Genomic DNA, 15797 nt, shown 5'->3' with positions numbered 1-15797 from the left:
TCCTTTGCTTCCTACTGCTGTCTGGTCCTTTGCTGGCTCATCCTTATCTGAGTGTTGGCATCCCCAGCACTCAAACGCCTTTCCCTTATCCAGCTACACTCTCTCAGAGGATCAGGTCTACCCTCTTGGCTTTGAAGACCATCTGCATGCTGATGACTTGCTAGTTTTGAACTCTAGCCCTAATCCTCCCCAGGACCTTCAGGCTCGTATCTATGGCTACCTGCTTGACATCTCCATCCAACAGGCATCTCAGACTTCCATATCCTACCCAAGGCTCAAGATCTATGCAATCCAATATGGTAGTGCCATGGAGCTATTTACATTAGTTAATACATTAATTAAAATTAAATAAGATTTAAAAGTCAGTTTTCCAGTTGCACTAGCCACATTTCAGATGCACCGTAGCTCTCTGTGAGTGGTGGTCACCACATCAGATTGCAGATAAAAAGCATTTCCACCATCACAGGAAGTTCTGGTGGTCAGTACTGCCCTAGTTGTTTTTAACCCCTCCAAATTTGCTCTTTCACCAGGGACCCCCTTTTCAAATAATCTAGCTGTTCCTCAAGTCAAAAATCTAGGAGACGTTCTTGATTCCTCTCCTTCCAGCATGCCTTATATCATCTTCATCAGTTAGTCTTGTCTACTGTGTCTCGAAAACATACCTCATGTCTGTATACTTCTCTTAGACTCCAGTGTTCCCCAAGCTGAGCCACCAGCCTCTGTCACGTGGATCACTACAGTGGCTCTGCAATGATCTGCCTTCTTCCACTCTTGCTCTAAAACCTATTGTCCACACTGCAGGCAGCCAGAGTGATTTTTGAAAACTGTAAACCAGTTCCCCTGTTTCCTGGCTGAAAACCTTCCAATGATACCTCATCTGATGTAGAATAAACCCCCTGTTTAAATCTTAGTTTACATGGCCTCTTTTTCCATTTGGGCTGCCATAACAAAGTACCATAGATCAGGTGGCTGATAGACAACAGAAATTTGTTTCTCACAGTTCTGGAGCCTGGAAGTCCAAGATCAGAGTGCCAGGGTGGTTGCATTCTGGTAAGAGCCCTCTTCCAGGTTCTGCCAACTTCTGTGTCCTCACGTGGAAGTAGGGCCAGCTAGTTCTCTGGGGTCTCTGATGAGGGCACTAATCCCATTCATGAGGGCTCCACCCTCGTGGCCTGATTACCTCCCAAAAGCTCCACCTCCTAATACCATCACTTTGTGGGTTAGGTCAGCATATGAATTTGGTGGGGGTGGGTGGGGAACATAAACATTCAACCCATAACACGTGGCCCTGCATGACCTGAGCCTTCGTCTCTCTCAACCACTCTACTCTGCCCACCAGATTCCAGTCACCATGACTTTGCTTTTGGTCCCCAGATACCTTAAGAAAGACCTGTGCTGTCCTAAGGGTCTTAGGACAAGCTCACCCCTTTGCCCAGAAGCTGTCCCGGATCCTCACTGGGCTGGCTCTTCCCTGTCATCCAGTGGGGCCGTCTCGGAACCCACATAAGAGTGGCTCCACCACATACTCATCTCAGGCTTGTTTCTATCTCCCCACAGCATTTTGAACTCTCTGAATGTTTCACATTTACCTATTTGTTCACTTATTTCCTTTCTCTTCCTCCTTCACTAGAATATAAGTCATAAATCCTGGGGATTCAATATGGATAAGACACGCTTTGCCCTCTTAGGATACAAAAATCTAAAAATGATTTGTAGCAGGGCAGTGCAGTGGAAGCGTGCTGGGCCCGTAAAAATGATTTTGTAATTATCTTTTTTTGGAATGTGGACAGGTGATGGAAGAGATTAACTGTTTTAATCTTGAGCATGCTAATAATTTTTTTCGACAAATCTTTTCATCCTTTTCTTGAGTAATGCAAAAGTAGAATTTCTCTATCAGAGTCTCATCAAGCACATTTCATACACAAAATTAAAACACCTTCACTTCTTTCTTACCCATTGTTTTGGCTGTGACCATATTTTTCCTGGCCAGCCTTGAGGGGCAGCTGGATGGGAGCTGGAGGGGCATAGTTGGAAAACAGGGAGAGGTGATTGTTAGGAATCACTGAGGCCCCACCAAAGGCAGTGAAAGTTGTTGCCTGGATGGATGGAAGATCAGTGCACACTACGGAGCTGGTTGACATGGAGTCGGAGGAATGGATTTTAGATGTGCTCTTGTGAGCACATCTAAAAGTGGTAGGAAGCCTGCAGGACCGAGACTGTAAAAGCAGTAGGCCTCCAGGATGGCAGGGACAGACCTGCTTTGGAGGACAGGGTACACACCCTGCAAAAGGACTTTGGTTCCAAGATGTCCCTCCCCTCCAGGCCCACATGCACAGATGGTCACACTCTCAGTAGCATCTCTCTCAGAAGTGGGTTGCCTTGGATCACAAGCAGCTTCGAATTAAGTGCGGTCCAATGCAGCCCATCCAGTCTCTGCTGCGTGGTTTCCAGAATCCTTCGTGATTTGACTCATCCTCACCGGTCACATCTTCCAGATAAGTCCGGCTTCTTTGCATATCTTGTCCATTCCTGCGTCTCCCTCTTCTCCCTGCCTGTCATGATCTTCCTCCTAACGCCTTCCTTCAGGAATCAGCCAGCACTTTTCTGCCATTCAGTGAGTGCTGTGCTAGACTGAGGACACAAAGGAAGTTCAGATACCTCCTTCAGGAACCTTCTCTAACCACGGATTTCTCCCGTCTACGACGTCCTGTGGTCAACCAGCCTGGATCACAGCCTGGCAAGTCATTAGTTGCTAGTGGTCTTGATGGTCAACTTGAATTTAGTTTGTAGCTCCCCAAATAGAGACTAACTGCATGCCACGTGGTGGGCTTATAGAAGGTGCTCACTTAATGCTTCTTTCATTGATTCTATTTCCCTGAAAATTAATTCAGCAAAAACTCCTTTCATGATCGTTCAAATGACTGGACTCTGCCTGCCCACTGGACTTTTCTCCACTTGACTAAATACTGCTCCTCCTTTAAGACAGCTCTGATTCACTTTTTCCTGCCCTGTCCCCTGGCCTTCTGCGGTCTTCCAAAACACCTTCACCCCCTCTCCCTTCAATATCAGAACATCCGTACTGTGTTCTTCTTGTCTGTGTATCTTGGTTACCTGCCCCCCATACACACTGGCCTGTGTACCCCTTGGAAACAGGGACAGCATATTTCATCACTTGATGCAAGACCATTTGATTAGGTGAATAAAAAGGCATACGATGCAAGTAAAGTAGCAAAAATGTTTTCCCCCAATAAACCTTGAAAAAAAATATAAAGAGAGTGTACATTCAAAGATACGGTACACAAATATGGACAGTCTGCTTGGGATGCCATCACAAAATACCACGCACTGGGTGACTTGAAACAACAGAAATTATTTCCTCAGCCTTCTAGAGACTGGAAGTCCAAGATCAGAGTGTGGGCATGTTTGGCTTCTCCTGGAGCCTCTCTCCTTGGCGTGCAGACAGCTGCCTTCTCACTGTGTCCTCACGGGGTCCAGCCTCTGTGTTCATCCCTGGTGTCTTCTCTCACTAGACCTGTATGACCTCATTTAACTTTAATTACCTCTTTAAAGGACCCATCTCCAAGTACAGTCACATTCTGAGTTGTACTTTGGCTGGGGTGGGAGGGGGAGCGGGGGTGGGAGGCTGTTAGGATTTCAACGTAAAAAAATTGGGGGCTGGGGGACACAATTCAGTCCACAACACCCAGACACTGAGAAGGGAAAAGAGCCAGAATCAAAATGCAGTGGCACACAAGGGGTTACATTTCTCTGCCCCATTCCACGGAGAGGCGTGTGTTTGTGTTTTGGAAATTTCTGAACAGATTGAGGCTGGGAAGATGTTGCGAAACTGAATTCTGAGAATAAAGGTGTTTTGATTATTAAAGTGGGATTTGTTGAAGGAGGGAAATATTGAGGACAAAGTTTTCATGAAATAAACCCTTAATCGTCCCAGAGTGGGTGAGAGAGTCCCCCCAGGAGCAGAGAGTGAGGGCACCAAAGACACATGAAGTCGTGAGGATCAGGGGACAGAGAGACGGCGGGTGCCCTGCATGGGAGGAAGGAAGTTCCAGGGGCTGCCAAGTTGGGACTCGATTGAGGCAAAGACTGATGGTCTTTATCTTTCTCCAGGCTGGGTGAAAAAAAAATTTCTGTCATCTGGGCCTTGGGGTTTCACAGTTGAAAAATGCTTTGTTTGCAGCCTCTCAGTCACAACCTGTATGTTTCAGGACTGCCTTCCCCTTAGGATTAAATAGGGGAAATCGTTCTTAGAAAACACGCATTTTTAACCAGCCTTGCTCTGGGGCACATTAAGCCATGTGGCTCCTGTAGCCACGTCTCCCGGGTCTTTAACACTGGCGCTGCCTAGTTATCTGACATTCTTGTGAATTTCAGGGCATATCTGCTGTAACACTGCTTTTTATCATCCCCAGTATCAGCACTAATACTTCTCAGACTCCTGTCTCTAATATTAATAGCACGGCACTATACTATTTGGCCTTTTTGGGAAGGAAGAAGTTTTTTTCTTTAACCCTCAGATGGTCCCTGGCTGGATCTGAAGATGAAACTCACAAAGACAGATGAATAGGAAAAAAAGCAAACAAATTTTATTGAATTTTTACATATCCACAGGAGGCTTCACAAGGGAATGAAGACCTCAAGAAGTGACCAGAGCAGGAAGCTTTTATACCTTTTAGGCAAACAATAAATTTGTGAAAAATGGACAAGACAAAGGAGTTTGTAATAGGGGTAGTAAATGGTGAAGACGTGTAACGAAGATGATAAGGGTTAGTTGAACATGGTTTGCTTGCCAGTTTCACTCTGGGCTGATAAGAGTCTGTCTCCAGTGAAAGGAGAATTTATTTCCTGCCTTCAGACAGAAAAGTGGGAGCTTCTTTTACATTTACTTGCTTCTTAACTGCCTTCAGTTCAAAATAATTTTATGTCGAAGAGGCATATTTGAGGGTGACATATTCTGGTTTCCACTGGCCTTCTTCATATTTTATTAAATCTAACTCCTAGAGGAACAGATTTTTGGAGCCCATTTTTCAGCATTAGCACAAGTACCATTTTTGAATGAACGTGTGGGTGATGTAAGATATAAAACATTTTAGACTATAATTAGCAGTAAATCTTAAAATAAGAGGAAAATATCTACCAAAATCAGATGGAGAAGTTCAAGTGCATGTAAAAAACAACATGGTTTGCCCAGTATTAACAGTGGATGCATGGTATACTGACAAAGTTGTATATAATAGTACATTACAGAATATATTACAGTACAGAATCCAAACTTAGTTTACGTGATCCAGCAGCTCTGAAAATCTGTTTCTTGACTATTTTTTAATTTGAAGAGATTTTGCATTACTTAAAATTTTGCAAGTAAACAAATTTTATTGAGATCATTACGTCCAACTATTTGGTTTTTGCATAGTTAAGATTCACGTACAGTGATAGCAGTGCAGTATAATAGGCAAGGAAGATCAGAGACTGAGCAAACCCAAGTTCACTGCAAAGGCAGGTTATTCTAAATAAGTGTCCAAGTTCAAATTGAGACGAGTAGAGAATTTTTCAAACCATATTCCTGTCTTCTGCTCCCTCAGTCTTTGGTAGCCAGTTTCCTTCTGTATAGTTACATCCCCCTGAAGCTGAACCTCTCTCCCATAGCTGCCATTAAGTAATTTTATTTATTGACCTGTTATTATGGTCCTATTCCTTTTCTCCAATCACCTGACCCCTGATCCTTCCAGCTACATTCTGATGCTTTGCGTGTTTTCGTTGGGGAACTCCATTTCTAAAGAGGACCTTTAAACCGCGCACATTGGAAGCTTGCCGTAGAAGGATATTGACTCAAGCAAACAACCTGTCAGCTCAGCAGCCCACCACCCCAACCCTCACGTGTCCTGCCAGCCTGAAAATGAGACAGGCCCCTTGCCACAATTCTAAATTTATTTCCTTATCAGTGATTCTGGGATTCTGGTTGTTCACAAGTGATTTTGAAAATGATTGGGTGTCTTAGCTCAGGCTGTCATAACAAAATACCAGCGACTGGGAAGCTTAAAGGACAGAGATGTATTTCTCACAGCTCTGGAGTCTGGGATGTCTAAGATCAAGGTGCTGGCACATTTGGTTCCTGTTAGGCCTCTGTTCCTGGCTTACAGATGGCCACCTTCTCACTAGGTCCTCACATGGCTTAGAGAAAGAAAACTCTCTGGTGTCCCTTATTCTTCTCATGGAGACACTAATTCCATCATCAGGGCCCCACCCTCATGACCTCAACCAAACCTAATTACCTCCGTAAATTCCCACCTCCAAATACCATCACACAGTTTGGGGGAGGGGGACAGTTAGAGCTTCAACATACGAATTGGGGGACGGGGGCGCACAAACATTCAGTCTGTAAGAATGGCCTTTTGAAATGTGTGCTTAAGGAGATTTCTGGAAAGTATAAAGTGATTTACAAACTTTAAGGTATTTTTATCAGTATTGTTACATTTTTTATTGGCAAGTTTTTTAAACTTTCACCCTGTTCCTTGGTTTCTAAGGAAATGACATTCTTTCTGAGCAATGTTCAGAAAGATAAATCCCTGGTGCAGTTTGGAATTTAAGAAGTGAAATACTAAATGTGCAGGAAATTGAGACCCTGACACTACATGTGACAGGAGAATCTTAAACTTCAACCCTAATGCTTCAATTCTTATTGCATTGCTGACCTATCACAGTGAAAATATTATTCAATGGCTATTAATACTTTATATCACATTGCAGAGAGGTGGACTTTGAGAGAATGGGAAGCAGGAAAGATCAGTTTTGAGGGAGGGAAGGGATCTGGCAAAGTGCAGGTCACAGAGTGCTAAGGGTGGGAGGTGGAGGAAGGGGTGAGCTTTATTTATTTATTTATTTGTTTATTTATTTATTTATTTATTTATTTATTTATTTATTTATTTAGCTGTGCTGGGTCTTAGTTGTGGTATGCAGGATCTAGTTCCCTGACCAGGGATCATACCAGGGATTGCTCCTGCATTGGGAGTGGGGAGTCATAACTGTTAGACCACCAGGGAAGTCCCAGGGGTGAGCATTGTTGCTCGAGGGCTTCCAGCACCTTGCAGAGGATGTGAGTAGCAGGCAGCCCAGCGGTCAGAAAGCACTGGAACACTAGTAAGTGGTGTCATTATTGAAGGTGGGCTGATGTAGGGGATGAGGAGGGGCACAATCAAGACAGGGTTTTCCTCCGGCGCAGCTAATGCCGCCTTGATTGGCACCAGCTGCACAGGGTGGCTGGCACCTAATGGGTGCCCAGTACACGTGGAATGAATGACTGAATAAATGGTTCAGTGAAGTGAATGCCTCCAAGTGAATGCACGCAGGTTCTCCCTACCCCTGGCAACTGTGCATCTCCTGTAATACATCCTCAAGCTCTGCAAAGTTCTTCCATTGAAATCATTGGAAGAAGGTTCCAGAAAAATGAAGAGTGGCGAGAACTTGATGTGAGTTGCTGAGAGGGAATGTCTTGGGATCTGGGCTTACCTAAGGATGGTTAATGTAGACAACATGGTCATCAGGATGTAGTTGCTCCCCTGTTTGTATTTCTTTTCACTCTTTGAATTGCTTTTTATTTCTCCTGAGCGTCCTTCTTCTTTTATCTAGATTGCTCAGTTTGCTTTGGAAATGAGACATTACGCAAGCGCAGTATGGCTTGGAATGATTATATGTAATGGGAAAGACTCTAATACATAGGCCTTTTATAGCTGCAATTGTGTTTTATTAGTTTTTTTGAAAAGAACATTTCAGTGGCTCAGTTACTGAACATTAATTGCGTTGACTTGAAGAAAATGAATCATAGCTTTGTGTGTTAGTGTATGTGTGTGTGTCACTCCTGGGGCCTGTCTTTTAAAGATGTAAAAGTTGTTTGTGAAACTTTTATGATCTTAATATTTCACATACACCTTTTTCATTTTGTTTTTGGAAAATTTTTTTCTCTTTTATTAAAATAGTGCTGATATATCCCTTGAAGCTGATTTCAAGGGATGGCTTAATTATTTGCACAAAGCATTGTTTTTCTTAGAGAAGTCTGTACTCCAAGAATTTGAAGGCAAAGCTATCAGTTGAATTGTTTCTATTCAGGATTTAACAGTTCTGTTACTTTGTTCAACTCAGAGCAACATCAAATCTCAGAGCTGAAAGGGTCTCTGTCCACCAAGGCTTTTTAACCTTTAGTGACCTAGGTCCCCTTTTGATAAATACAAAAAAAAAAAAATGGTAATGCAATCTGAAATTCAAAGAAATTGAAATGAAATATTCTCAACAAAAACCAAAGTAAAACAATGTAATGGAGTGTCGTTCTTCTATCTGTTTTTGTAAATCACAAGTGGCTTTAAGGCTCTGATGCCTCTCAGGGAGTGGTTGACTAGATTAACTACCTCATTTTACAGATAAAAAGAATGAGGTGCAAAGATTCCAGGAGTGCCCATCCTCTCAGCATCTGAAGAGCAGAACTGGGTCAAGAACCCGGACGTCCTGTTGGCTGCTTCCTGCTTTGCCCACAGCACCCCTCCCACCACCCAAACCTTTAAGGCTATACTCGCATGCAAAGGAGGCATCTTATCCGGTGTCATCGCCCTATAACTGATGATGCTGATATTCTGGAAGGTTATCCTGAGTTAATGCTGTCCCAGCAGGATGGAGGCAAAGGCCAAGAGAAACTTCTCAGGCCTGGCCAGTCCATGGATCCTGGTTGATTTTTATTTACTTTATTTCGTCCTGGACCATCTGTACCATCATGACATAGAAACACTGCCCTGATATAGCTTCTGGGGAATAAGGGGGCAACATTTAAATCTGAAAATGGATTAATTTTTTTTTTTTTTTTTTTGCGGTACGCGGGCCTCTCACTGTTGTGGCCTCCCCCGTTGCGGAGCACAGGCTCCGGACGCGCAGGCTCAGCGGCCATGGCTCACGGGCCTAGCCGCTCAGCGGCATGTGGGATCTTCCCGGACCTGGGCACGAACCCATGTCCCCTGCATCGGCAGGCGGACTCTCAACCACTGTGCCACCAGGGAAGCCCTGGATTAATTTTTGAAATAAAGTCTGGGTCTTTCACCATATTGAAAGGTCTTATTGGTAGTTTTCATTGAAAAATTTAACACGTCTTTTTTAACTTATACTGATTTTTTCTCTCTCTCTTTTTTTTTTTAACAGTGTATCTGGTGGAGAGCTGTTTGACCGGATAGTGGAGAAGGGATTTTACACAGAGAAAGATGCCAGCACTCTGATCCGCCAGGTCTTGGATGCTGTCTACTATCTCCATAGAATGGGCATTGTCCACAGGGACCTCAAGGTGAGGCTGTCGCTTAGCAACACCCTCCAGTTGCTTTCCAACCCACAATGCACCTGTCGGAGCAGATTGGCTCCAGAGGAGGGATGAGGTTGCCTTGATGTAGATACGGTGGGCTTTGTGTACTGTCAGTCGTCAGGGTCTTTGGGACCCAGAGGTAGCTTGAAAGATGATGAAGATCAACGGGGCTGGCCGTTGTTTGGGACATTTAATAACCACTGTACAGCGAAAGGGCCATGGGGAGGTAGGTTGTGTATTGCTTCAAACTTATCTAAAGGGTAATTTTGTTCAAGACATGGATGCCATGAAGATTGCCCAGTGCAGTTCTCCAGTCTTTTCCCAATTCCAGCCCTGTTTCAGTGCAACCCACCATATGAAAGAAAGGGAGCAGTAGATAGAGGGTGTGAGGCGAGGGAGAAAGGAAATAAAAGGTTATCCAGAAAGATGGGTTAAATGACATACAGTTACAGCCTTCTCCCAATGTCCTGTCGGTTCCATTCTTATCTTTTCCCTATGAGGTTTTGAAATACTCACCCTTCACCAATAGCATTGAAGGATCTGGGCCTTGGTCACCTTGGCCCAAGGGTGTCTGTGGATGCCGAAGGGTGGGTATCATAGTACCAAGGGTAGGTATGGAACATGTCAATTTGAGGAACAGAAAAAAATCTGCGCTGTTGACCCGAGGCTATAAAGTGGCTTCATTCTACAGCAGTTTTAGGTCCAGCCCCTAGAACTCACGGCACCAGTCAAGATAGACATCTCACCCCAGCACACATACTCACCACTCCTATCAGAAACACAGGGATTATATTGTACTGAAGCCGTGCTATACACAACTATGGGAAATCTAAATCAATTTAGGGAATAAATGGTAAATGTGTGTTAAAACAGAATGTTAACATCTGGCCGTTATCTGGTACTGGCTGTCAAGGTATAAAATGGTATACTGGAATTCACTGTGAAGTTTTTGCTTTTCTCCATGTTAATCACTTTCCATTGACTAGGGTAGTGGCTCCCAAATGTTAGCCTACACCAGAATTGTCTGGATGGCTTGTAAAAACGGATTGCTGGCTCTACCCCAGAGGTTCTGATCCTGCAGGTCTGCACCAGGGCCCGGGAGCTTGCATTTCTAAGGGGTTTACAGATGATGTTGGCCTGGGAACCACACTTGGAGAACTGCTGGACGAGGGTATTTGAGGATGTTGATGGACTTCTTACAGCCTTTGCTAGCCTCCTGATGGGTGAAATGGGCTGTGAGCACAAGTAGTTCATCTTCAGGACTTGCAGGTCCTTCAGAGGGCCAGGTAAGGGCTAGGTAAGGTGACCTGGAGCCTCTGTACCAGGCAGCCGTGCCTTCTCTGCTCTCTTGTGCCCTCACCAAATGCCGGTTCTGTGCTTCCAGGTCACAGCAGGCAGCTAGCTCTTCCTGAACAAGTTAGTTTAGTGACCGTAGAGATGTGATGTGGTGTACTTACTAGAAATCATTTCTAAGCAGGTAAGCCATTTCCTAGATGGGCAATGTTTATTTCCCCCTTAGAAAATGGTAAGGAAGGCTTTATTCAAGACTCCTGCAAGAGGGACATTGCGTTAGGGGAGAGAATTGGGCTCCACTGCACATGTGGCAAGGACACATGGGGAGGTATAGCCGTTGAGCAGAGTGAGGGGTCATGGATGGATTGGCTTTATGGGAGATCATGTTTTTTACACGCAGGTAACGCTTTTGGAGAAGTACATGCAGCTCCCAGCCTGTAGAACTTTAAGATCACCAGGCTTGTAATTGTGGATAGAATGTTACCATTTTAGGACCTTTCTGTGGTCTCTTTTCAGAGGCACAAAGAAGTTTGATCTATGTGGAGGAAGTTGGGGTTCAGGAATTAAATTTTCGTAAACCTCTAAGAAAATTAAACTCTGTGATAGAGGCCAGAGCAATAGAGAACACGATTGGGTTAATGTAAGATTAGAGCACAATTTGAGATGCTACCCTACCCCCACAGGTGGCTATACCTCTTTCTCCCTTCAGAAAGGTATTCTTGTGTCTTCTTGCCCCAGAAGCTGCTAACGATGATCAGTTGTCTTTTTTTTTCAAAACAAGCGAAATGTCCACTGTTGCCTCCTCCTGTTAGGCACTGTTGCCCTTTGGAGCTGGATCATTCTTTGCTGTGCGAGGCTGCCCTGTGTATGTTTAGTAGCGTCCCTGGTCTCGACCCACTAGATGCCTGTACCAGTCCTGAAGTTTTGACCACCAAAAAATGTCTCTAGGCATTGCCAGATGTCTCCTGGGGGGCGAAATTGTCCCCAGGAGAGAATCACTGGATCAGGAGTATGACTATAGGTAACATGAACTTTACAGGAAGTGTTGCTTCAGATCTTTTAGAAGCTTGTTATGTGAACAGGGGTTGGAATTGACATCCCAAGTCAAGTATTGGCCACAAATTGTCTTGCAAAGATGCCATAAAATACAGAAAAATCATTTTTCGGTGAGTCCTGGGCCTCATAGGATCCCAGGAAGCATCGTAAGATCCCCTCCCTCCTCCTGTCCCTCCACCCCTCACAGCGCTCCTACTGCTTAGTGGGGGCCTCCACCCACATCATCCCTGAGCCCATCTTCCCTCCCACTTTTTCCCTGTTCACCCCTCCCCGCAAGTAAAGCCCTGCTGTGCTTACTAATCTTGAGGTAAGTAAAAGTATTGACCTAAGCTGAGAATGACCAGTCCACTGAACCCTCCTTGGTGATTGCCCTTCAGAAGAGCAGTTTACTGATCCAAATGCATCTCCTGTAGGAAGAAGGTATCAGGAGAGATTCTGGGCTCTTAGGCTGTCTCCTGCCTGGATGCAGCCTTGTCTAGGAGCATGAGATCCTTGACTTTACAGCTGTAGAAGTACTGGGACAGGAAGTCATAAAATCAGAAACTTTAAAAAAATATTCTCTTTGCACCCATGATTGGATTCTTACTGTTCATCAAAGGCGAATCCCTAAACATTCAGAGAAACCATGAACCACGTGCACTGTTTGGTTAGATTATTTCCTCTGCTTTCTAAGTGTTGTTGTTTCTACTATTGATTGGCTCATTTTATTCTAGTTTAAAAGGAATTGAAAGCATCCTCAAGCATGCATTTGATTTTCTTCTAATTTTGTGCTTCATCCATAGGATTAAAGTCACTGTGAATGATGTGTCATGTTATTTTGAGTGAGGGGTAGTATTTTTTTCCTTGGGGTTCAGTTAAAGGAAAAAATGGTCCTGACACATGTTAAAATGGTAAGGAAGGCTTTATTCAAGACTCCTGCAGGAGGGGCATTGCGTTAGGGGAGAGAATTGGGCTCCACTGCACATGTGGCAAGGACACATGGGGAGGTATAGCCGTTGAGCAGAGTGAGGGGTCATGGATGGAAAATTACTGTGAGAGACAGCAAGGGTGGGGGGATGCTTGCTCAACATCTCCCTCCGGCTCCATAAGCCCCGCCCCCATTTTTTGCCAGAAACCACCAGATTCCCCAATTTTCCACAAGATGTCATACAAATGAAACTTTGCTGTCTCCTGGTTTACCCCAGGATTGCCATCCGTAAGCCCCTCCCATGTAGACACCACGGGGGTGCCACTGATGTACAGACTTAGAGTGGAAACGGGAGCTGTCATCGGACCTTTGCTGCATGTCGTGCATTACTGCTGCCTGAGCTCTGACATTTTACAGTCAGGGAAGCAAACGAGGAACCATCTTGACCCGTCTTCTACAGAAACAGAGCTTTTAAGGACGCATGGCTAGAAAGCTCTAGATCTTCCGCCTCCGATTCATTCCGTGATGACCTCCCGCTGTTTCCCAGGAAGTGGAGTGCTCGGATATCAGCTGGCCCGGGAAAGGGGGAAGTGCAGTGCATGTGCCCGAGCTATGGACACAGGACGTCCCTTAGGGCGGGGAGAGAGACCCTTAGGTTGGAGACAGGTTGCTGACAAGGGTCAGAAAAAAGAAACCGAATAGCACCTGCAAAGACAGTTTTCTTTCTGGGAATCTCTGTGCCCCTAACCCCAGAAATGAATTGACAAGTCTGAGAGGCATCTGCTTTCTAGTTGCCTCAATATATGGTTCATTGTTCTTAAGTAGAGAAAATACTAATAAGGGAAAGTGGCTCACATTTATTGAAAATCCATAAATGCCCAATACTATATAAGGCACCCTGCATTGTTTTCGCTAAACACTGCTTTTCTTAAGGCATTTACTGTGTCTAAAGGTCAAGTCTGTTCTTCCATTGTCATTAAGTTTTGGTGGTTTGGTGAGGCTCCCACAAGTAACCCAGCTTTTAAAACAGATTTTTTTTTTACATTTCTTTTTAGCCTGAGAACCTATTGTACTACAGTCAGGATGAAGAGTCCAAAATCATGATCAGTGACTTTGGATTGTCCAAAATGGAGGGCAAAGGAGACGTGATGTCCACAGCCTGTGGGACCCCAGGCTATGTCGGTAAGGACTGCGCGTGTGTGTTTTCCCACTTGTCAACCTGATCACTTGTCTTAAGCATTTGAGCCTGGCACGTGATCACAGCTGCCTTCATTTCCCTTGAGGGAGGAATAAAAGATTGAGAGACACTGGAATGAGTTTGAAGGGAAGTGATTTCCCATGAAACCTTTTAATAGTTGGGTGGAAATCCCGTTTGATTTGGGTGTGGGCCTGTGTGGAGGCCAGGAATTGATTTGGGTGAGTTCCCAGGTTCTAAGACCAGAAATATGTCATGTGTATCTATGTTTTTAAATGATTTACAGTGACATGTGGGATGACAATAAGGTGCAAACACACATAAAACAAAATGTTGAGATAGAAACACGTAGAAAGAAAATATTGATAGAAGGAATCTGGTTCAGACCTTGACCAAGTCACTCTCTTTAATTAGCCAACCCTGATCTGTCCTGGAGAAGCCAAGAATTAAAGTTTTTTCTAAAATCAGAACCCCAGAGATCCTTTGTCCCTGACACTCAGAATGCAGAAAATGCTATGGCAGGTCTGAACACATACTGAGACTCAACTTCCATCTCTGGGGGGCCCAGAGAAAGGCCATCAGAACTGGGTACGAAGTTATCGAGGCTTCCATTTACATGACTGTATGCATTCATCCAGCAAGTGCCTGCTATGTACCAGATGCTGTTCTAGGCACTGGGGTGAAGACAGTGAATGAGACGGAACACCTGCCCTCGTGGAGCTGACCTTAGTTGGGAGAGACAGGCAGAAAAGAAACAGGTGAACAGGGGCATTTCAGATCTTACATGCTGTGAAGAAGACAAAACGGGAGTGTATGATAGAAGTTGGGACAGTTGGGACAGTTAAGGGGACAGGAGGAGACTCAGGCATTAGCCTTCATGACGAGAAGCAGCCCCAACCATGGGAAAGTCAGGGGACAGAGTTCCAGGTAGAGGCATCAGCTTGTGCTGGGGAGAGAGTGAGTACAAGCTAGGAAGGTCTAAGAGCAGGACGAACTGAGACTGGAAGAGACTTTGAGAAAATGGAGACCAAGGCTGAATTCTCATCATACAGACCATGATGGCTTTTCTTAATGAGAACAGTAAGCCTGCCCTGAAGGAGAGGAGGTGATGTTATATGACCAATGTTATTCCTGTTTGTTCGGGGATACAACCACGTGACCTTCCCAGGCAGGCTGAGGGAAGCAGGCCTCGTGCTAAACGGGTCTGGGGCCCAGAGCATGGTCAGAAACTTCGAAAGACCTCGGAGGCACTTCAGGGCCCTCCAAGTGCTTGCATGGTAATGGGCGTTAAGTCGGCACTGTTAATGTCACAGCTGTTGCACTTTTAAAGGAACTCAGGAGAAAAGAACAGACTTGAGGGGAATAGAGACTAAAGTGAGGGGAAGGGAAGGAAGCCACAGATTTAGGAGGAGATCAAGATGGTATAAATGTGGGAGGGGAGGAAAAGATGTGGTCAGTACCTGTTAGCTCTTGACTGTCACAGTACCCAGGAATTTTGTCCCTGGGTTGTGTGTATGCACTAGATACAGAAGGGGAGATGGTTCTGATCGTGTTTGCGAAGCCAGCACATCTGATGGAGATGCATGGCAGGGTGAGCAGTCCCCGTTCTAGGAGAGAAAAGTCATGGTTTCAGGAAGAGCTTGGACTCCATCAGGAGGATTTGGATCAGCAGCTGTGGTGTGAGATGCACGTGTAGACACGTGTGTGCCCTGAGGTGGGGGCCGTGGGTGGAAATGTGAGCGTGAGCGGTGTGTGTGTGTGTGGAATTTCTCCAGTTCAGTCCAAGCCACCAGGCAAGCAGCAAATAAAAATGAATGAGGCAAGCTTATTCTCATTTCTCTTAAAAGACAGGGAGGAAAACAGCCGGTTCCAACCATGGTGAGTCATAGGCATCAGAAAATGGACAGGCCTACGAGGTCATGGGGTCCAGTCTCCTGGCTGGAATGGCTTTGCTCTGCTCCACAGGGGCTGCTGCCCAGGCCACGCCGGCGAGGAAG

At 45.0% G+C, this 15797-nt stretch overlaps 1 protein-coding gene across 1 annotated transcript in view; it reads left to right on the top strand.

The window, feature by feature from the left end:
• Window positions 1–15797, top strand: part of CAMK1D (calcium/calmodulin dependent protein kinase ID) — a 406078-nt gene that overhangs the window by 336392 nt on the left and 53889 nt on the right. The window contains exons 4-5 of the mRNA XM_024734155.1: window positions 9196–9334; window positions 13661–13787. Coding sequence (XP_024589923.1) covers window positions 9196–9334; window positions 13661–13787 — 266 coding nt within the window. The remainder of the gene's footprint in view (window positions 1–9195; window positions 9335–13660; window positions 13788–15797) is intronic.

The sequence above is a fragment of the Neophocaena asiaeorientalis genome, unplaced genomic scaffold (genome assembly GCF_003031525.2).
Source record: "Neophocaena asiaeorientalis asiaeorientalis breed wild unplaced genomic scaffold, Neophocaena_asiaeorientalis_V1.1 scaffold120, whole genome shotgun sequence".
Lineage (NCBI taxonomy): Eukaryota > Metazoa > Chordata > Mammalia > Artiodactyla > Phocoenidae > Neophocaena > Neophocaena asiaeorientalis.
The sequence above is the reverse complement of the archived record's forward strand: the minus strand, read 5'-3'. Positions and strand labels throughout refer to the sequence as shown.